We start from the raw sequence: 25,090 nt of genomic DNA, 5'->3' as shown, positions 1-25,090 counted from the left end.
AAGGAAGGCAGACACAGTCAGAGATTTAAAAGCGAGAGTTTTTGGATCTTGGTTTGATGGATAGAATAACTCCCTTGAGTGGAGAAAAGATTCAGATAAAAAAGACAAATGACAAGGGCTGATAAAATGTTCGGAGTGCAGAGGTAGGAAAATGGGGAAAAAAGCGGTGTGAGGTAGACTGTGACAAGAACTTTGAAGAGGACTTAAAACAGGCGGCATAATGAAGGATCTAACATGGAGAAAAAAAAATTGAACATCAACGCTTTTAACTGCAGGTTTGAGTTTATTGCTGGAAGGGACAGGTGCACTTCAAACGACTGTTTTGAAGATGGAGACATTTAAATTTTTTGTTCTTGCAACTCAGAACTGAGAACTTTTATTGTGTTGGCTCATCCAGCAAAGTTCAGCCTCTTTTGTGAAAGTCATGGCTAAATTCACCAACTAAGGGGCCCTGGGGCAAAATGAACTCCAGGCACCCATGGAGCTTACCCCCAATGTCTGTGGATTATGTACAGTATATATATCCTTACAACTTCAAGTACCTATAAAGTACAGTGCGCACAACCGACTACACCTGATGGCCTTATTTCATTTTGGAAAAATAACCCCTTAAACAAACCTTGTGCATGGACCCCAGTTTTGCGTATCATTGTGTATCGTTTAGTTTGTGGTAATTCCATTAAATACAATGCACTGTGAAAGCAAAATATAAACCAAACTAAAACTTAAAAAGATTTTGACACTGGGCCCCTCTATAAGACAAGGCTTCAAGATGATGCACAACTATAGACTGTATTTAAAGATGGACGTAGTGAGATGCGACATCACCCATTGGGTTTGCATTGGAGCCGGCTTGAAGATGCAGTTTATGGTCAGCGCCATTATGTCCGTTTGGAGCCAGGACCTTCCAGATAAGGAGTGCGGGGTCTTCCTTTTCATGCCCTGGAAACACTACCTCAGACTGAAGCAAACGCTAGCTTACTGGAAACACAAAGCGGTGCACACTTGGACTAACGTTAGCTACTTTAGCTAAATTGAGCTAACAGGACAGGTATCGTAATCAAGTAGAAAATTTACCGAAATATTGCAATAATAGTCCGACTCATTGCGAGTCCCAGAGCTGGAAAGAGCAGCAGGCGAGCAAACTGTCAATCAACACCCACACAGCAAACATCAAAACCTACTACAAGTCTTCAAATCTTATTAACGAAGCAATAATTTCCAAAATGACCACTGGCACATTTATTAGAGGACCAGGATTTAGCAGTTGAGACCATAATGACTCGTTGAAAACATCATTATATTTATTTCTCTTCTACTATAAAGTTTCTTCCAACAATAACATCAGACACTGCAGTGACAGCCACAATATCTTTTTAAGGATGTAAACTCGCTGAATTGCACCGTCCCACACCTGAGCTGTTACATTTTTCAGTTTTCATCTTCCTTCGAGTGTTTACACACACTATTTGGTGATCAGAGGGTTGATTTTGAGGTTCAAGGCTATACCGAAACCCTTTCTCGAGCAGGACTCGTCAGTATGAGCCCTTCCCTTGACCTCTCTCATTGAGGAGGTAGCTAATAGGCCAGACCACATGATCTGATCACTACAGCATGTGCTTTGATAAGCTCTGGCTTCAACCCAACTGTTTTATCTGTTATATTTATTTATTCCTGGTCTCCTGCTGCTCAGTATATCGACGTCTCTGTGAAAAACGGATACCTGCTGGAATGGGGTTATAAAAAGCGGGCCAACCTAATCCAACCAATGCTGAAAATACAGAAATTATTACAGAGAGGCCAAAATAGTCAATATCCATCAGAATTGTCCTTGATGGATAGTTTCACACAAGCAATCCAATTGGTCAAAGATGAATTCCAGCTGTGCGAATTATTCCCATGAAGCTGCAGAAAGCTAGCTGTGCTTTAGGTGGCTTTGATTGTTTTCCCAGTTTTCTTTCCATGTCACCACAGGAAGAAGTAAATGGTCTGTCTTTTTCTTGCAATGACAAACTTTCAGACAGTAAACCTGCTGCTGTTTAAGCCTTTACTTTATAATTATGAGTTGTTTGGAGATGCCCATACTTGCCCGCATCTCGTACTGTAGCTACATGCAATACTGTCATAAGGAGCACTCTCCAAACTCTCCAAGATATTTTTAGCTTTAATTAATTCAAGCAAAAGCTAGCACCCATTAATTTGAGATAATGTGCAACATAGAAAATTAAAATACCTCAACATGAAGAAAAAAAACTATGATAATGATTTGCCACTTTCCTGTGATTTTCTTTAAATCACAAACAAAAAGAATTGTGATGTTTTCTTCTCCTCTTGGTTTATAATAGTCTCCCACTTTGACACCTCTCATTAGTCATAATTTTTATCCTGTGAATACTGTGTGTGTGGGCCTCATTTTGTGTATTTGTGTGTGTTCACTAATAAGGAGATGATAATGTGAGAAATCATTAATTAATCATTTTATTCTGTTGGTTGGAATAAATTAGAGAATCCACCGAGTGTTTTAACAGATTATTTTAGAGAATTTCTGGTATTTTTCTTTTAAGTGTCAAATTGGATTTCTTTACAATATATAACACCCATTTTAAAAGCAACTTAATACCTGAAGATCATTAAAGAAATAATATTTACAATGATGACTGGTGCCTCTTTTGTGTGAAAATATTGTTATTTTGTTTGCAAATATCATAACAAATCAGGCTGATCAGGCTCTAAATTGAGTTTTACTCTTCATGAATCTCAACTGAAGGATATTGTTCTCTTGAGAAATGTCTTATGAAAGTTAGAAAACCCTTCTTTCAAAAGCCACTGGATAACAATTGTCACGATTTTCACCCTCCACTGATCAAAAGTAGTTGGGAGATTTTCTGGCTGGTAGATTTCATTTGCTCCTGTCTTTCAGATAGATTCGCCTGGCATAACTTTATACAAATATCCACAATGCCTGGTTATCTTATCTGCTGATGACATGCACCCAGCAGCCATCACATCCTGCTTCGGGCGTTCGGCAGATGCATTTATCCTGTGTTGTGTAACATGAATAAGCAGGTTTGATGGGACAAAGGGGTCAAACCTGTGACTTTTCATCACTGCATCAGTGATCACACAACCTGTAGAGTTTATCACCTCTCACACAAACAGAGATGCCATTTAAAAAAGGTTCACATGCGCTAAATGTGTGCTTACAACCAAATCCAAAATCAGTTTATATCATCATACCAAATTAAGCTCATCTTCTGATATATTCAGCTCTAAAACTATATTTTTTCATCTAATTTGTATTCTGCTGTTTTCATACAACTTGTCATATTGTTCAAAGAGCAGAAGAATCTTGTTTTTTTTTTAAATATTTAGAAATGAGGCTTTTTTTCTGCCTAATATTACTGCAAAATCATGCGCAGTAGGATTCAAATCATGAATATTTCTTGTTTCTTCGACAAACCTCTCGGTTGCTTTAGTCAGTTTTGAATAGTTTCATTTCAAAATAATATTATCCCCTCTTTGAACATTTTTGCTCTGACAAAATGACTGCAAGCTGGGAGATATAACTGTCTGTGGAATGTAATTTCACCTGAAACTGAGAGAGGTGAGAAAGGGAAACTTTGTGTGTGTGTGTGTGTGTGTGTCTGTAACTTGTTGGAATGAATACATTTATGTTGTGCTGCAGTTGAATGATTTAAGGGATTGGTTGGTTTCTGAGCAGGCGATATGTTTCAGTGCAGGTCTGTAGTACATTAAGGCTAATTCTGCTGCAGGAACAGACTGTGGCAGCCATTAATCAAAACTAGACAGTCAAAGATATGAATGTTCAACTTGGTGTGTATTTTTTTTTTTCCACTCAGCCTCCATCTGTCCTGTCATTCTCTTCTGTTTACTACCTTCAAGAAAAAAAACAGACGTGCCGGTGTTGGCGAGAGAAATAGAGGATCAGTTTCTCTCCCTTTGCTGTTTCGGTGAGATTCTGGGTAGTCATGACACATGTGGTGTAGAAAACAAACTTGAAAACTCGAAATTCACCCACATTATGCTGATGTTATTTGTGTCACACTGAGAAGAAAAGCACAGAGAACCAATTGCAAGAAAAAAAAACTCATATAGCTGTTTTGGGGGTTTTTGCCCAGGAAACCTTTTGATGAGGAGTCAGTTACACACACTGATACATGCTTGCTGCCTTGTCTCTTACACAGTATGAGGTGCCACTCTGCCGTCATTCAATTTGTTAAAAGGACACAGCAGGAAATCTAACAACTGCAACACACACGTTTGTCTAATCCAGTTATTTGTGTGTGTATACTGCCTCCTTGTGGCGAAGTTACTTATTTCTCCTTTTAGCAGTCCTAGTACTGAAGTCTCTGTTTCTACGTCAGTTCGTCTTGATTACACGACCGCATTAGATGGAAATGATGCTTCAGCCTGTCACACTGCAGCAGTTGCTTTTTGTTTCATTTCATCATTTAGTATCAAATTAAAGATTATTAAAGATTAAAGATTATATATGCTTCTAATGCATATATGGTATTTGCAAAAAAAGGACTTTCACTTTTTCTAAACGTAGATGTGTTCTAATATCTAAACCCTTTCAACTGCTTTAAGCTCTATAGCTATAGAAGAGCTTTTAATCACAATTTCCGGCTCAGTCTGTGACTGTCATAATGAAAGGATACAACCTATGAGCATATTACGATCAAAAGGGATCAAAGTGAATGTTCAACAGTTAGTGAACTGAGCATTTACTGCATAAAGAGCTTCATCGCAGAAGGCTCTGTGATCAGATTATTCTTAATCTGACTCAAAAAAAGAAAAACTTGAGCTGTTCACACACAAGTGCATTAATCACAGAATTGACAGACACAGGAGCGACTCCTTACGCAATTTGTGCTTTATTGACAAAAAAACAGATTGTACAGTTTCTACTGTTGATTGCAAGAGCAGTGTTGATCCAGCACCTCTACACAGGACACCCCCTCCCATCATATTCTAGCTAGTATGACTGAACAGCGCAGTGCAAATCGCATTATTTATCTACCCACTGTGTATCTTGTAAATGGAAAAGACAGCTGAAGACAACTGGCAGAGGGCGAGAAGAGATTGAACAAAAATGTGAAATCATGTGGCAATAACGGCATTTCAATAAAAGGCATGAGACGGCAGCATTAACAAATAAACAACATGTGGCTGTGATGAACAGGAAAGAGCTGTGACTGACCAAAAAAAAAAAAAAAAATTGTGGTCCGTTTATTTTTCAGTAGTCATGTGAACATCAGGCCACAGAGCATGCAAAATGTCTGATGAAGACTTCAAGCCTCTGACAAGGCGGTAACCGAAAAGTAAAAGTTTTAGTGAGCATGAGGGAACACAGCCATTACATTTTGCCACAATGAAGATCATAAAATGGTTAATAGAGACTTCACCGAAGTCATAAAACAAAGAGGGCCAGCCCCAGGATTTCTGCATAGCAAAATCTGGGCAGTAGAAAGAAGTAGACAAGGTATCGTATTAGTCAAGTTAAATATAAACTGATGAAACAAGGAAAAAGTCTGGCAATAAAAGCTTCTCCCATACATTATATTATTACATTCCAATTCAAACCTGAACAATATACAGCATCTGTCTTCGTTTAAATGGCTTAAGCACATGAGCAGACCCCTCACCTGAAGAGTATTCACCCTCCTTGACATGATGCTTCCAACATTTAATAGAGATTTTACATCCCTCAAATAATATAAAAACAAAATAAAAAAGGTTATTATGCATTTCTGTAAAAGTAACAGAAATGATAGGTGATAATGAACCAGTTGAAAAAAATGATGAATGAAACACTAAGGAATCTATCAACTTTATGTATTTAAATCAAATGTCATTATTTATAGTGTACAGTAATTTACTTACAGTTTTTTGAATGACTGCATATATATATATATATATATATATATATATATATATATGAATCATCTTCTCCAGATTGCTGCTTTGTTTGCATACTTGCACATTTACCACAAATGCTTTGAAAAGCAAATGCTTTGTGTGACAATTCGTATCTTGGCCAACTGCTGAGAGACAAATGTTACAATAACCTTGGGGTAAACAATGAACTGATATACCGTAATTAAGCATTATATTATAGACCTAAAAGTTACATTTACATGTAATTCTTCCTGCTCTTACAGTGAGTATTGAACATATTAAGACAGTATGTAAGAGGGAAAACATAAGCAGGCGTAGAAGGACCATAAGGCTGAAATACCCAAAAAACAGATAATACCTCTAATAAACCAAAATATTATTCCAAGAAGTTATTAATTTAGAAACAATATGACAAATAACATTAAAATTATATAACAAATAGGAATAACAGATATAAAATCTCTCTACGCGGAGACAAAGAGGTATTGAACAAACATAATTCTATCTCAAAGACAGAACACCCCCTGCTCTCCAATTGGCCTGTAAAGCAAGAGAAAGCGTCAATCAAGCTCCACGACAAAGCACAGCATCTCGACAATGCGACCGGCCAGGCAGGAAGGCCAACTGGCTCAGTCCGCGTCTGGACATATTGTTCTTCTGAACGTGGATTAAAAAATGTAATCTCTGGTCATCTTGAGGGACGGCATGGCCTCGTTGACGTTCTGGTCCAGGCGGTGATACTCCACGGTGTTGCGGGAACACAGGCTGTCCTTCCAGCGACGGCTCTGAGCAAGGAGGAAGATCTGAAAAGCAGGGAGAAAAAAAAAAAAAAATGAAGCGAATTGCAGATAGAAATCAAATTAATCTGATTGATGTACAAATGCTGATCAAGTAAAACGATTTCTTGGTTGACAGGCTAGCAGAAAAGATGAAAGACTACATAATTGGAATCTTCCCTTCAGCTGTAACATGAAAGTTATATCATAATATAGAATATTTAACTTTGTCAGATTTTACTACCGTCACCATTTTTCACAAAAGGAGAAAGAATTTGTCCCCCCAGACAAAAAAAAAAAAAAAAAAAAAAAAGATTTGCATGCTGTTTTCTTCACCAGAATGCGGATCATATACTGATATGTTTTTATATTCTAAAATACACAAGGTGAATAGAGCACCAGGCGTGGAAGTGTGTGCATAAAAAAATAAATGGCCAAAAAAAAAAGAAGTCAAATCAGCCATGATTTGATCAGCCTGATTTTGACAATCATGTCAAAATCAGCATCATCAACAGTCCAAAACAATTTAACTTTCAACAATAACAAAGAAAATCCTCAGAGATGAGAAGCTAGAACCACCAAATGTTCACAACTATCACAACTTACTGCTGAGTAAATATCAACCCAGTCAGACAGGATTTATGCTGCATCATCATCTCTGTCTCCCGACATCCTGAGCAGTTGCTATGTCAACACTCACCTTCCTCTTGTTGTGATAGGTGATGTAGACGATGGCCACCAGGAAAGCCAGGATGACCAGATGAAAGAAGAAGTGGGAGTCCTCGTCCTCTGTGTTGTAGCTGTCGACCGCGTTCGAATGGATCCCGTCCATCATGTCTGGCTGCCGCTGCCTCACCTCGGGCTGGTCTTTCCTGTCGTTGCTGCGATCATATTCGTCACTGTCGTCAACATCTGTGTAGCCCTCGTCATCATCTGAGTATTCAAGGCCTTCCTCTTTGTCACCAGTCTGCAGCAGGTCTGGATCCATGTCCTGCGTGGACGGATTCTGTGCGTTGGAGGGTCCGGAGTCAGAACCAGGTGTTTCTGGCTCTGGCTCATCCGTTACAGGTTTGGTTGGTTCGGGGGTTTTGAGGGAGGTGGTGGGAGCTTCTGGAGTAGCTGGCGTGTTTTCAGAAGCAGCAGGTTCATCTGTTGTCCCAGCAATGTCTGGTTTTGGATTCACCTTGCTGACAGATTCCTCCTCCGTGTTATTCTCAGAGGTACCAATGATGGTGACTTGAGTTTTAGCCTGACTCCCTTCAGACGTTTTTGGTTGAATGGCTGTTGTGTGGTTGTCTTCACGAGTCGCTGCTTTTACAGTTGTGGAGTCACTGCCAGAGGGTGTTGTAGGATTCTTGGGACCTGGTGAAGTTGCTGGACTCTCTTCAAGTGCCAACACTGGCTTTGTCACATTTGGTGACAGGTTTGTCAAACCACGCGACGACTGTGTGTCATTTGGCTGCAGCCTTGTCTCACCTGGCTGCGGACTTGTCTCACCTGGCTGCGGACTTGTCTCACCTGGCTGCGGACTTGTCTCACCTCCATCCACGGTGGTCAAAGGAAGATTTTCAGACGCGTTTGTCCCTTGACCCGCTGTCAGATAATAGGAAACAACACAAGACATCATATTAATGAGAGTTATTAATGAAAGGTTAATGACAAAACATTCCACACAACACTAGGACATATCAAGTTGAAATGTTTGCATAGTAAACAAATTAAGTATTTTCAATCAAGGAGAGGTACTTAACTAGCCACTGTCTGGACCTGCCTGTTATTCATTGAGTATATATTCTATCTGAGCAAAAACATTGTCATGATTTCAAAAAGGGTTGCTAAAACCTGCACATTATAAGTTTATTCTTGCCCTGGTCAACCTGTACAACAAAAAATATATTTTATTTTATAAATACTTTTCTTAATAATTAGTCATGAAATCTTAATATTTAATACGCACTTAAGCCCTTAAGTACTTTAAATTTTCAATTAATCTAAAGTGACATTCTGATAACTTGACATACTGATAACTTCATCATACTGAGTCAATTTAGGAAATTACTGAAAACTCATGTTCTTTCATTAACAGCTGAATGCACTTTGTACTCATTCTACAGATATTCATAATGTCATACAACCACACTGTGTGCTCACACCAGCAGCTAGGACTGAGAAAATGAGCCCCATCCTCCTCCTCAGAGACTGAGGAGGAGGATGGGGCTCTGAAAATGCCCTTGAGCAAGGCAGTTAACCCTCCAGCTGTCATAGAGAAGCTGCCCAGGGGGACATTTGTACTGAACAGCAGCTTGTTTGTGTGTGATAGCCTTTCCCACGACCACTGCTGACAATGACAGATTCTCTTTTAAGATAACCTCCTTTAAGACACAATGTGTTACTGCATATTGTACTATGCTATTGTGCCTTTGTCAACCCGTTCATTTCTCTCAATTAGACTGACAGAGCTTGTAACAGAAAGTTTAAATATACATCAATGTCAACCAGGTTTTCCAGTTTTTTGAGACTGTTTAGGTTTATAAAGATTGCAGTACAATAGACGTAACACTTTCAGTTTCACAATATAACATTAAGTGCCTTAATTTTCAAGAATCCCTTTAGCTAAAACAGTTCCAGACTGAAGCATTATATGAGATTTTGCTCTGCCTTCCTGCATCAATGACACCATTTACCCAACAAGTGTCAACGATATTTCATCCCGTGGGACTAGAAGGCGTTGCTTGGGAAGGGACGGGAGGAGAACACTAGGGATTTGAAGCACGGAATAAGACGTCCCCAAGAGAAGAAAGGGACTATTCATACACATGGGTCACAGCCAGCATAAATAATCACTGAACAGGAGATCTTTGTGGCAGCGACGGGTATAAGCTTTGCAGCATGAAAACAGCATGTAAGCAATTCAGCCTTTAAGACTGAGCAGTTCGGTCACACACTGATATTTATAGAAAAGTATGTTTAGAAGAATTCCTAAAATCACACACCTCATCAACAAGTAACAGGACATCTTCTTCCACTCTTGCTAAAGATTCACTCTTGGGTCAGTTTTATTTAGATTCAACCCTTGTAATATTTAGTTTAGTCACTATCTTAATGCTGCTTAATTTAGGCAGGCTGAATAGTCTGTCAACTAACTGGTTATGTTAAATAAATATCGAGCAGGATGGTGGCTGATCAAGTTAAGGTCATCCTCCCTCTGGACAAACATGTTTTTGTTAACCTAACCTTAACCTGCTTTCTGGAAATAACACACACACACACACACATACAAACACACACAAGGATTAAACCAATAAGAACATCCACAGTACAAGAACAGCACATAAATGATGTCAAGATCTGATTTCATGAGCCAATACCAAACATCATGTAATTTTAAGCAGTTTGTGTAACTTTAAACGCTTCAAAAGAGCATAAAACGTTAAGTCAGTAAATGCTGCAATCAGATACTGATGTGATTCCAGACTAGGAGATATTGTAGGAAATAGCTCTATTAATAGACCGTGTTGAAAGGACATGTCTGCGTGTATATTTTGTTGTATCAGTGCATCTCTGTCACACAAATACATCTACAAATAATCCGTTTGAGTCAGTATAGTCACAGTGATGGCATGGCATAATTATAAAAAAAGAAATAGGCCAGAGGTTTTGTTTTTTTTTTTCCCCCCACAGCGAAAACAATACTGCAACCTGACTGAGACCCAAAGATGCAGTAACACTACATACAATCTTGAACTATAGAGACTAGAGAACACAGGCCAAGAAATCAATATCACTGACCTTTTCACAACTGATTTAAACCAATAAACTACACTGCACATCCAAAGTCCATTTATGCAAGACAGAGCCTGCCATTGAAAGCAATTTTACAGCCTTTACTGTGGTTCCAGCTCATTGGTGGTAAACTTCAAAAGGTTTTTTTTTACGTTAATGAGCACTGGGGCTTGCAACTGGACTGACAGGGGGTTACTTAACAGCTCAGATATATGACAAGGACATCTGGACCATGTCACTCTATCTGACCGCCACAAATCACTGCTGCCCGAGGGGGGGCAGCACAAAGCAGACCATTTAATTACAAAGACATTTTAATGGTGTTTTTATGTAACAAACATTTAAGTTAACTGTTCAAACTAAGTATTATATCCAGTGACGAATGTTATAGGTTTAACTACGGTGGTTGTGAGACTGTCATGCTTGAGGTTTGACTAGATAAATGTGACTTCCTCTTTGATGGTTTCGAAATGCTTGTTGGTTACGACCCTAGTGTCTGCAGACTTTATGTTTACTTAAAGCCTAAAGCAAAAGTGAACAAGGTGTGAACACTACAGGAGAGCATTTGTTCACAGTGCACGACCACAAAAGGTGAAAGTAAATTGAAAAACAGAAACTTTTTGTTTCTAAATTTCTCTGAGATCACACACTTTGAATCTTACAGTAATACAGTGGATCACAAAATGCATAAATACATTGATCTGTATTTATGTCGTTATGGTGTTAGATGGGTTTACAAGCATTAAATAGTAATTTTATCGACTGTGAAAACTGAAAATGATTTACATGTGAATGATTTTGGATTTCATATCCTCGTTCTTTAAAAGGGATGGATTCACACTTCACAAGTCTGTCTTAAAACAACAGTCAGGTGCCAATATGAACAGTGAAAGAGGTTTTCCTCGCTGTAATCATTCCTCCTGTTCATACTGGCTATTAAGAGATCCCAACTGTGCTTTCAATGTAAGTGATGGGGGCCAAAATCCACAGTGTGTCCACACAATCATTTAGTGCAAAAATGCATTTAAAAGTTCATCTGAAGCTTAATGAGGCTTCAGCAGTCTGAGTTAGTGACATCAAGTGGATATCTGCCACATTTACAGTCTTTTTAGCATCAAATTCCCTCTTTATGTATCCCTGTTGAGCTGCGGGGGAAGTATAGTAGCAAAAAGAGGGACTTAAAAAGACTAACATTGAAAGACGTCTACTTGATTTGACTCATTTGGACGGCTGAAGCTTCATATAGACTTCAGATAAACCTTTAAAAGCATTTTAGCAAAGAAGGAGGACTGTGGACTTTGCCCCCAATCACTTCCATTGTAAGTAGCCTACATTCTGAAGGAATCTTCTAATGACCGGTATAAACAGGAGGAATGATTATGGCAAGAAAAACCTGTTTCAACGTTCATTTGGGCACCTGACTATTGTTAAAAAAAAAAAAAATGAACCCGTCCTTAAAGACATTATCACGGGAAGTTAATGCAAGTTTCGTTTTAACACGAAAGAAAAATAACGTCTAACGCGTAGACGTCAGCGTTGTTATTGCAACTGACAGTCTCGTGACAGATACATGTCTAAACAACACGGAGCCGTCGTATTTTAAGCCTCACAAAACTCATCTATTCGGGAATTTACTTTACTAAACTATCCCAAACTCTTAAAAAATATTGTTTTATGACTCTCCCGGCACATACTGACAGTCTGTCATCGTCCCTCTCAGACACCGCGGTAGCTGCTAGCATGACGTACTAGCCAGCTAGCTTCAGTAGCTACCTGACAGTGGCTAGCAAACTAGCAGTCCTGTTGGTAGGCTACAAACCGGCAATCTTAGATATTTTATGAAAGTACGACATACCTCCCAAAGTGGTAGCATTAGATACCGGAGCTGACAGGCAGCCGCTGACCAGCAGCTGGAGGAAAATAACCAGAGAAAGAGCACAAATATTTCTCCAGCTTCGCCCCATCTTCCTGCACGTCGCCATGTTGATGCGTGAGTAAGTGAGGAGGTGTGGTTTAGCAGTGAGGGTGGGTGAGTGTGTGTGTGTGTGTGTGTGTGTGTGTGTGTGTGTGTGTGTGTGTGTGTGTGTGTGTGTGTGTGTGTGTGTGTGTGTCAGAGTGAGTGAGTGAGTGAGTGTGAGGGTGTGTTTGTGTGTCAGAGTGAAAGAGTGAGTGAGTCACTTTCATGAAAACTGGATGCATGAGGACTGAGTCATTGCCACTAATTGGCAAATGGACCATAAAGCTGACCATAAATCATTGTTATTACACCAAATAAGGAAATACTTAATGTTTTATATGTTAGCCTATATAGCGCAGGATATGCATTAACAAATATATATTCCTTTTGTTTGCCAAAAAGTTATTCACAGTCAAAGAAATGTAGGTTAATCTGTTGTCCTAAATAGTGCCCTTACTTATGTTTTGTCGTCAAATAGACCCTTTTCACGGCATTTTCACATTTTGGCTTGTCAAAGAAAGAAAAGCACAGGTGAAATTAATGACATTAACAATGGCTCCATGTCATTAATTGTCCGAGTAAGCCATGTTAGTGAATGAGCATGCACACTACCAGAGCCCTGGAACTGGCTCACCTAAATGTAATGCAGCCATCAATAATGTCAACACTTTCACCTATGGTTTTCCTGCTTTGACAAGTCAAAATGTCTGCTGTGAAAAGGATCTATTAGACCCTAGAGAGACTTGGACCTCTTACGAATAAACTGGTACAAAACTCAAATAATAGAAATCTGAATTGACTTATGATGGGTACAGTTCTCACTCCAATGTCAGTTTAAAGGGCTTTTCAATCACTGGTTTGGTTGAACTGTGATTTGGAACATAAGTAAAACAAGGAACTGTTCAAACTCAGTTATGGCCTCAGTCTTTCACTCCTGATCCAGTCAATAAATTATAGAATCGTTCAATCATTCACTATTCATACCTGCCAATTCCAAACATGCACAGTGAAACCAAATATCAGTGGGTTTTCTTGTGAATTTGTGGGAAATAGTGACACTATAGACCTCTTGAGATCCAGAGTTAGATCTGTCATTTAGTTATCACACCTACACAGATCATTCTCAAGGTTATATTTTCAAACACATTTAAAGATATATTTAAGTCTTTCTCAAATCCTCACACCTGGAGGGCTAAGTTTTAGTGTGAGTGACAAATACAAATGAATCAACAACAAAAATAATTGTTACTTGCAGCGCTAGTGAAATATGTTCAGAAAATAGTCCTAGGGAAAATCAAAACCAAATAATCTAGTTACCATGTAATTCTCTTCTTAAAAAACACGTTTTAAATCTTCAGATGTCTCAAATCGTGTCAGTATTTTCACAGATTTTTAAATAAACATGGGTTGAAGTTATCATCACAACATGCTGGTCATTATCTGACAAAAGACAGAACACAATCAGAAACTGGTTCAAGATGTTTTTTATTTAATTTAGGGAATGACAATACTGTCAAGAACACTAAGCATGTTTCCCATAACCAGTTGTGGAAGACTACCATTTCCTCTCCACTTATTATGTTCATTCTCCTTCAAAGAAGTACCATAAATCTTATCCAGAGAAGCTCAACTGTGTGCATGATAGGTCTCCATTTGTTTGCTCGACCAGAAAGAATTGACAGATCTTTGCCTTCGTAAGACTTCACAGATGGATTAAATTATGTAAGACTGTCAATAAAATAATATTCTTTTTGCTATATGTAACAAAAGACAGGATTCACACCAAATGCACAGACACAAAAGACAAGTGAGACGAAAACACAGAATGTACACATTGGGGTGTAGTGTCTCTGAGCTACTGACAGCTGCTTACATCAGGGACAACTTACCCTTCCCATAGTTTAATATATTGAGACAGACACTAGAGCTCTCCAGTGCAGAAGTGTAAGAATAAAACAGTTATTTCACCACTATACCTTCTGAGCAAGGAGTGCTTACTGGTGCTATGTAACAGCACCATCTAGTGGTGTAACTACTCAACTGTATTTTAACTGTATCGAGCCCTTTCTGCATTATGGGCTGATCTAGTTATGACTTCCCTTTTTCTGCATTTGTAAGCAGAGAGACACAAATTAAAGCATTGTGTTTGAATGGAGTGAGATGACAAAGAGTGAGGCCAACATGAATGTACTCAAGGCTACTTTTCCCTTGCAAGCTACACAATTCAAAATCAAACTTTTTGTTAAATGTAGTTTTGTTCTGAACTGGGCATTTTATTTTGAAAATATGTTGTTCCCTTAAAGTGGTCCTTTCAAAATCGTCGCAAGAACAATTTGACCTTTTTTTGACCCTTTTTGCTTTCACCTCCAGCTGTAGCACATCTAGGGGGAAACGGGGGTGTGTGAGGGCTAGCTAATCAACAAAGGATTTGGACATTTTTTATTTGGTGGGGAATGCGTGTGTGCTGGGACGACTGGAAGGACGTCTGCCTCATCCTCCTACGCCTGGAACTCAAGGCCGAGACCAAGCTTGTGGCCGCCAGCGTTGATGTTCTTGCCATCAAGGAGAGCAGAGAGTGTCAGCTTGATGCCTGCAGGAAACAGACATCAGAATAAGTTGTGCACAGACAAGGAAATGTATTCTCAAGGAAAGATAAATCGCTACATCAAATTAACAAATTTAACTAAAATTATGTTTGCATTTGAAGATATAGCTGCATTCTTCGTTAAGTTTATATATTACACTTTCTTTGCTATTTAATCCCCCCTTAATTGTGTAGTCTTTGAAAACATGGTCAGTTTTTGCTCATTTAAAGCACTTAACACCTAATAGACTGCACTCACCTGGCTTCAGAGTCTGAGTGTATCCCAGGCCCACGAGGCTGGAGTTGTTCACCTTGGCCTGTGTGAGAACCACAGATGAAAATCATACAGAGCACCATAAAAATTACTAATAAAATGAAATAATAATTCCTCATGCCATTGCTGGGCAATTTATCACCTCCACCAAGTAAGTGTGATTACCACCACTACAAGATTCACTTCAGAAAGGCATGTTGGCCATGTTATTAATATGTTAATAATAGTTGTTAAATACGCATAATTACACTAACAAACAAACAACCATTCACACTAACTGGCTAAGGGCTAATGTGACAGGACTGAATTAGCCAGGGCATTTCTGTGGCAGACAGACTCTTCTCTTTGGCCATTTTGGCTTGGATGAGGTTTCTCTCAGGCAATGTGAATTCATCACCTAAATGTGATGCATTCACATTGACTTGCATCTCTCCATCCAAGTTGGTCAGCTAGGCAGGACTCGGATTTGAATGGAGGAACATTATGACTAGTCAGGGTGCATTTTGGTGCATCTTGGACATCAAGAATGTTCCTGTAGAGCTAGAAAAGAAGAACTGGACAGCCAAAAAGGGAAGGGGGGGAAAAGGCCTGGCTTCAAGAGGCTGGTGTCAATGGTGTCTGCGTTGCATGACACTTGAGTGAGCATGACTAACTTCTGTTTTCTGAGAGAAGTTTTAGTAGCCTGCACTGTGAAGGTAAAAAGAGGATTTTCTAAAAGGGATCAATAAAGTAACATCTACTACCACTATTACTACTACTACTACTACTACTGCTGCTGCTGCTGCTGCTGCTGCTGCTGCTGCTGCTTCAGGTTACACAACACTCACAGAGAAGGATGCATCAGAATCAATCTGATACTTGGCAGCAATGCCAAAGCGGGTGTTGCTGTTTCCGGCAGTCCAGGCCAGGTTGACGGCTGTCTCCAACTGGTCATTCACCTTCTGGTAGATGGAGCCACCAAACTCAGTGCCATCATTTCTAAAGGGAAAACGGAGTATGATATATTTAAATGTCAGCAATGCTAATGCTGCTTCCCTACAGGTGATATTTATCAAAGGGATAAATTATGTTTTTGTGTTTTGTAGACAAAGAATACTTTATTTAGTATCTTGCATGTCTGTTTAAGACCTTATCATATGAGTGCACTGTCACTGATGTAAAGCCTACATTGCAATTCATCTGACCTCACATAACCGCTTCAGCTGTAGACTGAAACAGACAGGCTTTACCAGGGGCACAGCAGGAAGACTAACACTGTGCACTGTCCCTCTCTCTCTCTATCACTCTCTCTCTCTCTCTCTCTCTCTCTAGCATTATCTCGCTGTGCTTTTCACTGAGGTCTTTTATGCCTGCCAAACACTCACTGTATCTCGCTTGCAATATAGTAAATCCCATCACCTGGGTGTAAAAATAACTGCCAGGCACCAGGATGCCTGGCAGAGAGCCAAACAGGCAACAGGTTAGTCAACCAGACAAGGACAAGAAAATGGCTTCCGTCTAGTCAAGATCAAGCGTCTCGACTCAGTTACAGCTAGAACTTTTAACCTGTGACTTATGTTCAAGTAGCACAGGACAGAAACACTAACCTAATATGAGAATATAATTACGAATTTAGGGTTAAATTGAAAAAATTGGATTCAGGATGTCTAGGTCCTTATTCAGCAACATTTAAACGCTGCTTGTTTTCATCATGCAAACCTCTACCGTTTTACTCATATTTTTTTTTCTCTTAGAAGCTTTACAATCAAGGATCAGGGTAGTGTACACTCATTACCCTTGCCACCTCAAATTTGAATTTGCATGAACTGTATAAAATCAGGTTAGGGTATTGCAAGATTGTTTATAATGTAACTGTAATACTATACAAAGATTAGGAGAAGTCATATTGATTCAAGAGTCAATTAGAGATGCATTGTGTGCAGGACAATGGAAGGATTCATGCTAGCATCCTACTCATGTCTGTCTGCTGCTTCATGAAGTCTTACACATTCGTATGGAGCTGGAACTCGTCAGTCTTGTATCCAACCGCGAAGTTGCTCTGGGTGATCCTGTTCCTGCCAGCCTCGAAGGTCATCTGGTAGCCGGCCAGCCAGCCCTCGTAGCCCACTACTCCTGCGCCGTGAATAGCTGTACCATTGATGTCATAGTGAACGTCACAGCCAAGGTTGATGTGGTCACATTTGTAGCCTGTCTTAATTTTGCCACTCTTTTTGCTGGCAGGATGGTGAGGAGAGAGGACAGGTTGTTAATGTCAGAAGCCACAGTTTCCCAGAGCTAGAAATATCACACTGCAGTGACTCTTTAATAAAAAAAAAAAAAGATGTGCTGTTTATAACAATCCAGGGCTCCAGACTGCACTTAGTTACACTTCTAGCTATTTTTAGAGACAATGTGCTAAAAATATCTAATACTAGTTCTGTCTGAAATTTGCACATTATTTATTTACCCACATTTAAGAGCATAGTTTCTTTATGAAGACTACTGGATGCACCACGACCAGCAGGCACTGTCACTGACACTGTTGCGGTGATGTTAATATGATAAGTCAGCTACCATAGCTAGCTAATATTAGCTGCTTAAAAGTTGTGCAACTATGGTAGCTCACTGGTGCATTGATTTAAACAAACATGTTATTTTACTGAATATTACCGATATTGTTTCTGTGCACCTGTTTTACCTTGCAGCTATAGATTACTACATTTGCAACTGAGATGGAATATTATTTTTTAACAAACTAGCTTCCATATTTACTTGGTAAAATCTTTATCCCTTTATCCACTGTGCTAGCTAAATAGTGAACAGCATCTGTTTTTTTCTACATCAGCCTCTGCCCATGTTTTTCCCTCATATGTAACCAGAGGACATGCACACATTCACACTAGCAGAGAGATCAGAATGACCAAAGACAGGTAAAATGAGGCTACTGGACAGTTTCCACCACAACCTGAAGTTCTATTTTGCAATCAGCTATTTGTACCTATTCACTGTAGCTCAAACAGCGTGATATGATTAATAAGAAATACTTGATATCTCATAGATTTTATCTCCATGTTCAGGGTTCTGATTCAGCTGTCCTTACCCAGTGTTTGGTGAGAAGGATGAATCAAACGTCAGCTTCAGCCCCTTAGTCAACTGTGGAGAAGGTAAGACAGTTAAAGCAAACAAAAATAACGTTTTGGTTTAATTAAACTAATCAACCTTAGCATTGCTGGTTCATTTGATAAAACTATAGTCCAATTTACAACATACTATAAATGGCAGTACACTGACTAAGTGAGTGACTACAGAAAAAGGAATACATGTTATTGTTCAGAGACTTTTTGCCTGCGCTGTGATGTTGCTAAACAAAGGCAAAATCTTAAAGTTGGAGATAAACCTGTTTAAAATTTAGCCTAAAAATTCTGTGCACCTCTCAGACTTTAATTGCAGACTCATTATAATTCACAAATTATTTAGCCAGCAGAAACCTAGGTCACATGTTTTAAATATAGATTGAATTATTTTTTTAAAAACACATTTTCATTTTCTTGGTCCCCACAGCCCATCACCGACCTGGTCCTCAAGGGTGATCTCAGTCCCCAGGGTGTTGTCGGTGTTCCACTTCTCTGTGAAGGTCAGTCCGTGCTCCACCCACTTATACTTGGTCTCCAGGGATCCAGCAACCTTGCTGGTCTCAGTGTTGGCAGATCCTGTGCTGGTGAACTCCTGGGGATAACACCATCAGTGTAGTTAGAGCAATAAAGACGGGTTAACTAGCCAGGTACATTATCATGTTAAAACCATCTTATTGTTAATTTCTTGCACCAGAATTGACAGTGATGTAGTTCTACAAACCTCCCACCAACATTATGTCTGCGTGCAACATCTACTATTATTAATAAATAAAATGAGGAGTTAAACACCAAGATCTAGTTGGGTCTTAGACCAAAGAATGATTGTCCGTCAACTGAATTTCTCAAGTCTGTTCAAAGGTTTTTTATCTTTTCACCTCAACCATTAAACAGAAACTTGATTCAAAATCATGAGGGTTCATTCACAAAGTCAGGAAATCAATTCAACATTCAATTCAAATTGTGAAGTGTTGGCAGAAGTGTTGCCTTATAGCTTCAGTCCTTGGCTGCTTATTTTTACCTCCTCCAGTCCTGTTTGACATCAAGTTATTTCTCAGTGTGCAAACAGAAAATGAGAAAATTTCCAATCCTGAAAAAAGTGGGACGGAAAATAGTATTTGATGTAACACACATGCAATTGGACATTAAATACTATCATTACCATAAAAGTAAATTAAGACATACATTGCATTTAATTGTTTACACACAGCATCTTCTCAAACTCTGCGGAGGTCAAAGTGTCTTGGCACCATTAAGAAGATCAGATAACCAGCCACTTAATTATCAGCCAAGAGCCGACAAAGCTATGATAGGATGGCTGCAGTCTGGAGTGGCAGCTCTGGTAATCTGATAATGACTGACGACGACTTACCAGTCCATTCTCAGACTTTGTTTTCAAGTCCAGCTTGATGAGCCCGAAGCCTGAGAGAGACAATATTAAAGAACAAGATCAAAATTATGTCTGGATGGAAATACAACTATAACATCTGACAGTAACCACTCTGAAACATTTATTTACCTTTAATTATTAAAGGTAAAACAGGTGTCTTAAAACTCTACATTGTTCACAAGTGTTGGCTAATCCTCAAAATGAGACCTACTTCATTGCCAACAATATTAGTCCTAACCATGCAAAACTTTCTAGTAAATACACATTTAAGAGTCCCTTTAGAGATTTCAAAACACATAAAATCAAGTCATTGATTAGTGTCAGTGAAATACCCATTTATCAGCCTCCAGAGTACATTTAAAGTTATTTATATGCTATTGACTGAACATGTGTATTGATTGGATGTAGATTCTGTGAGCATTAGTGCTGTCAGTTATGAATAACAACTAGAAGGTTGGTTAAATAGATCCTGGGTCAAGCTTGAAGCACCATTCCTGGTCCTACTCAGCATTACATCCATTCACTGATTCATCCAACTACACTTCACATGACCTTGAGATCTACATGTTCATGTACTTTCTGGCCTGGTACGGTTACTTGCTCTTCCCAGCTTCCCCTTCATTAAACCCTTTATATATCAAGTCCCCAGGAAGAGCACAAGGCTTTGAAGCCAATTTGACATAGTGGCCAAACTGTGGAATTACTGTGGAACTACCGGGTCCAACAGAGGCCTGAAAAAGCATTTTTCCCCGCACACTATTATGGGAAAAGGAGCAGCTGGAAAATAATTTTTTTCTGAGCATCACAATCCTCATGAAATGACTTGTTTCACTATAAGAATTTGATCAATTCAGTCCAACAACATTTGAAAAGTCCAAAAGAACCGCGCAATTGAATTGTTTTATTCCAAATCAAGTTAGTCCCAGGGCTAAACCAGAAGTTAGCCGAGCACATTGGGTCCATTGAGCTTGCGCAGTATGTTTTCATCCGTGTAATTTCTTGGGTGGCTTTTTTGGTGTCATGCGCTCCTAAGCAATTTTCATAGGAAAATGGGGCCCCGCCTCTGATATTGTACCCAAAGCTGTTTATACCCTCCAAAATTGCCTTGTTTCTAATCTACATTATTTCATATACACTATACTTGCACTATTGGGAGGGATTTGATGACTGTAACACAGTCCAGCTAATATATATTATTTGAGGCAGTTTTGAAGCTTGACCCAAACATTTCTGTGAAGGTGACAAACTCCAAATGTCACTGCCAAAGTTGCAGTGATTCAGCCATGATGTACATATGAACTAGTCTGCTGCAACATCTGGGATTTCCCACATTACTGAGTGGACATCAGTTATTCTTGTAGCACAGTTGTGTGTATACACAAAACACACCCCAAGGACCTCCTCTCTGACTGCAGGAACTGTCCTCCCCAACATGTGTTCAGCCAGTGGTAAGCTATATATAGTTAAGTAACCGGTCTGAATAATTTCTTTGATTTGGCAGCACAGTGAACGTTGCGTTGCATGCTGGGGCTGGATTTTTCATTCCAGAGAGGAAGTGTCACATTGAATCTTGCAACAAACCTGCTTGATTACTTCACAGCACAATATGAGAAGAAGGTACTATTCTTCTGGTGTATAGAGTGAAACCATTAAATATTTCTATCAATAGCAAAAGGTATTTTAAAGAATGGTATGAAGAATCATAAGTAAATAAAACTAAAAAATATTCTACCACTAAGAGGCTAAGATGATTGTTTTATTTCTTTAAAATGATTTTGATTAAGAGAAGCATTTGCACTAACAAGGTAATACTCCAGTCAGCTGGTAGAGATCCTGAAACGTTGCCACCCTGGTAAAATAAGATTTTACCGAGGTACTGCAATCACATGATAGCCTGCAAGTATCCTCTATTAAAAGGGTGCTCTCCATATATTTTACCCACTAATGTCAATTTACTAGTCACAGGTAGCACAACACGGCCTGTGAGAACAGTTGTGTAATGTCTTCTGTGGCGCTGGAGGATATTTGTCAAGTCTGAGACAATTATTCAAGTGACATCACTTGAGTATCTCGACTTTGGCTAGGAGACTGCAAATGTTTAACAGAGAGTCTTTGTTACAAACTAGGGGCATTTGCAGGACATAAGCATTTAACAGGGAGTGGAGGCCTATTTAAAGACGCTAGCGACTTATGAAAAGTGTACAATCAACAGTTTTTGAACCATGTTAGGGAATAAAAGTGAGGATATCACAAACTGTGCTGAATCAATTGTGATCTTTACTTTTTAATCTCTCTCTCACTAGTCCCCCCACTTTATGGAAAATGCAATACCAAATCACTAGTACCCTTAATGGTGGGACAAATCATCAATACATACAACCGCCCTAGTGATATGTGATGGACAAATTGGTACCGAAGCATTTATAGTGATAATTCACTGAGTTAAACTTAATTAACAAAGATAGACAAGATTTGAATTACTATGAAGATGAGGTACATCCTTTCTTTACTGCAGATTTCAACTCTGGATGTGTTCTGCTTTCTGGTAGTTTAGCATTTTGCCCCTTTATTACTGTTTTACAACTGAACAACAGCACATGTAGACACTACATGCTGCACTTTGTTATATATATTCTGCTCAGCTATCGCTTTAAGTCTGTGAAACTGAAAGTTTCATAATGCTAAGTGCATGATTGATTTCTGCTTTCTGAAAATATGTTTTTCCTATATCAGGTGTATGTTTAATTTCTCCAGTTTCACATGATATTGATAACTCCTTTGTTGCACATTATGGTTGTATTTAATTGTGATTCAAACCCTTGGTTGGTGAAACAAGTTAGCATGGTTGGTTGTTTGGTGCTTACCGTATCCCTTGGTAAAAACATCCCTGGCAGACTTTCCAAGGTCAACATAGGTGGGAGGTACAGCCATTATCTGCACAAAAAAAAAAAAAAGGATGATGAATGTTGTGACTATGAACAAGGCAGAAAACAAAAAAACAATCTCCCTGCCTGTGGTCCTCCCTTTGTGTTACAGGTTTAGGAAGGAAACAAAAGAGGGAAAGACACAGTAAACCACACTGGAGCAGAGGAACAGACTGACTGATCATATGTGATGTGCTTGGGAAGAGAGCGGTGCTGCTGAAAGAGGAAGACGAGAGCAGCTGGATCAGAAAGGTACAAATCTGATGAAGTTATTGGCTTACATGAGCTACACACAGGAACACTGTGACTCACACACGCATTCCTTCAACCTTGCATTCCTGACAGCACAGAGGCCAAATTGTGTGCAGGTGACACACTGAGCATTAACTATTATAAGATGATAAAATGAAAAACTAAAAACCTTGTGCCTTTTCTGCTTAAACAGGTTTTAGATTATGCGCATTTACTAGACAAATTACATATGTATAACGGTTTTGTTTTGCTTGTATTTTGGACATGACACCTGAAAGTGTGCTCAGGCGAAATTACACAGGTCAGTGAATGCCACAGACTGGAGCACAAAGCAGACCCTGTACTAACCTCTGGATTGGCTGCTCTCATGCACATGTGCACCTTTTTGTCCTAACATTTTCCTGAACAGCCTCTTGTGCAAGACATTTCTATTTCAACATTAGAATAGATGTAGGTTCTATTTCAGACATTTTTCAATAGCACAACAGATATCAAGGTAAAACAGTCACACAGGCCTATTCATAACATACATGTGCATATTGATAATAGATAGAACAGGAATTTGAACAGTTTGCCAGGTGAATAGCGACCTTAGGCTTTGCGATTTCTCAATTAACAATTCTTGAATCCCAAGAACTACGACTATTGTTAAGTATTGCAATATCCATTTTAGCATGATTTACTGTGGTTTATCGCCACACAGAACAATTAGGCAATACTTCTCAGAGGTCCACTCTGTTAAAATGACATGACCTCTGTCTGTCTAACTAGGCTCGTTCACTTCATCACTAACATTAGAAAACATTTCCTTCAATGCATTCCCGGTTCAAAGTTCCAGACTAATTCTTTCCTTCAAGCCTGTTCAATCAAGTTTATGAGTAGCCTCACCCTTTACTAAACAACTCCACCCTTTTATTCCAATCATAGCGTGACTAACACATCAACTGCATAGCACCACCATACACTTTCATTACATTACATGTAGATGTAGCACCCGACCCACCACTTTCCATTCCAATTTTGGCTTCCTCAGCATCCATTCAATATCAGCTCTGACAGCTCCCTTAAGAGTTCAGTTCGGTCAGAAATTAAGTGGGTGACTATCATATATCTGCAGTGCCTGTTAACACACACACACACACACACACAAATAGCTAAGCCATTCATGCTATGCTAACACACGTACACAGCCAGCCCACTGCGTGTGAGTAGTTTTATGACTTTCACAGATGGCTACAAGCAGAAATGTCAGAGGCCCTTCAGAGGACGTGAGGCAAGGACATGACACCCTGCAAAGTCTTGTGACTGAAGTGTCCTGGGGTACAAGGACTTGAGGATGAGGAGGGCTACATCTTCATCTAATCACCACATTAGTTTACAAAACTAAAAAGGGCTGCTTTCCCATAGCCTTCTGGAAACCATTCATTAAATCTAAACTCAACATATTAACAGCTTAAGTTTGGGGTCTCTCTCTGCCCTTCAGCACCACCTTAGTGGTGGATTCAGGGAAGTCAGCTGTGACACATACAAACAGTTTATTTGAAAAGTCAAGTTTCCCCAAAGTATGAAACACAGTGTCTACTTGACTCAGACAAAGAGGTTGTGTGAATGCAGTGAAGGCAGCATCACCCTGCTCTCGCAAGCTAATATAGCACTAGCCAGCTATCAAGGTGGACAGCGGGCAAGTGTCCCCACTGAGTAACTTATGGCAGGTTGACAGGCAATGAGGCCGTAATGAGTCAAGAGGGTAAAACTGTAAGCTAGATAAGCTCCTTTGTTTCTATCTAGATGGAGTATCTGCTGACCACGGCCCCCTGCAGTGCCAAATGACCGCACCACAAGACGTTAGCTACTAAGCTAACAGCAAAAGCAGCAGGCCTGACTTAGCATCTCTGCTGCACCCCGCAAAAAAAACGATTGGATGAGATGATTAAAGTCTGCCGGCTAGCAGCTGTGACAGAGTTATACTGTAAAGAAACCGTCGGCTGTAAAGCAATTCAACATTAGATTCGTACCTCTATGTGTGGTTTCCAGTCCTGCCCGAGAAGGAGCTTGTCAACTGCACAAAGGGAGGAGAGAGAGGAGGGAGGTGGTGCAGCGTCACGTACAACCAGCAGC

At 39.4% G+C, this 25,090-nt stretch overlaps 3 protein-coding genes across 3 annotated transcripts in view; 1 reads left to right on the top strand and 2 right to left on the bottom strand.

The window, feature by feature from the left end:
* Positions 1–4,879: 4,879 nt before the first annotated feature.
* On the bottom strand, positions 4,880–12,504 carry c13h5orf15 (chromosome 13 C5orf15 homolog). Its single transcript, XM_042430204.1, has 3 exons — positions 12,337–12,504; positions 7,399–8,291; positions 4,880–6,725 (listed from the first exon to the last, which is right to left on the bottom strand). Exons 1-3 carry the CDS (start codon positions 12,461–12,463, stop codon positions 6,591–6,593), a joined length of 1,155 nt encoding a protein of 384 aa, XP_042286138.1. The 5' UTR covers positions 12,464–12,504; the 3' UTR covers positions 4,880–6,590.
* A 1,402-nt stretch (positions 12,505–13,906) lies between these two features.
* On the bottom strand, positions 13,907–25,085 carry vdac1 (voltage-dependent anion channel 1). The gene is made up of 9 exons (XM_042430205.1): positions 24,988–25,085; positions 22,661–22,730; positions 19,779–19,828; positions 18,849–19,001; positions 18,376–18,428; positions 17,282–17,509; positions 16,124–16,274; positions 15,282–15,339; positions 13,907–15,028 (listed from the first exon to the last, which is right to left on the bottom strand). The coding sequence occupies exons 2-9, from the start codon at positions 22,725–22,727 to the stop codon at positions 14,937–14,939; spliced, it is 852 nt and encodes a 283-aa protein (XP_042286139.1). The 5' UTR covers positions 22,728–22,730; positions 24,988–25,085; the 3' UTR covers positions 13,907–14,936.
* Positions 22,821–25,090, top strand: part of tcf7 (transcription factor 7) — a 112,189-nt gene continuing 109,919 nt past the window's right edge. The window contains exon 1 of the mRNA XM_042430196.1: positions 22,821–22,972. The gene's annotated coding sequence lies outside the window, so the exon portion shown is untranslated. The remainder of the gene's footprint in view (positions 22,973–25,090) is intronic.

This window comes from Thunnus maccoyii, chromosome 13, assembly GCF_910596095.1.
Source record: "Thunnus maccoyii chromosome 13, fThuMac1.1, whole genome shotgun sequence".
NCBI lineage: Eukaryota > Metazoa > Chordata > Actinopteri > Scombriformes > Scombridae > Thunnus > Thunnus maccoyii.
The sequence above is the reverse complement of the archived record's forward strand: the minus strand, read 5'-3'. Positions and strand labels throughout refer to the sequence as shown.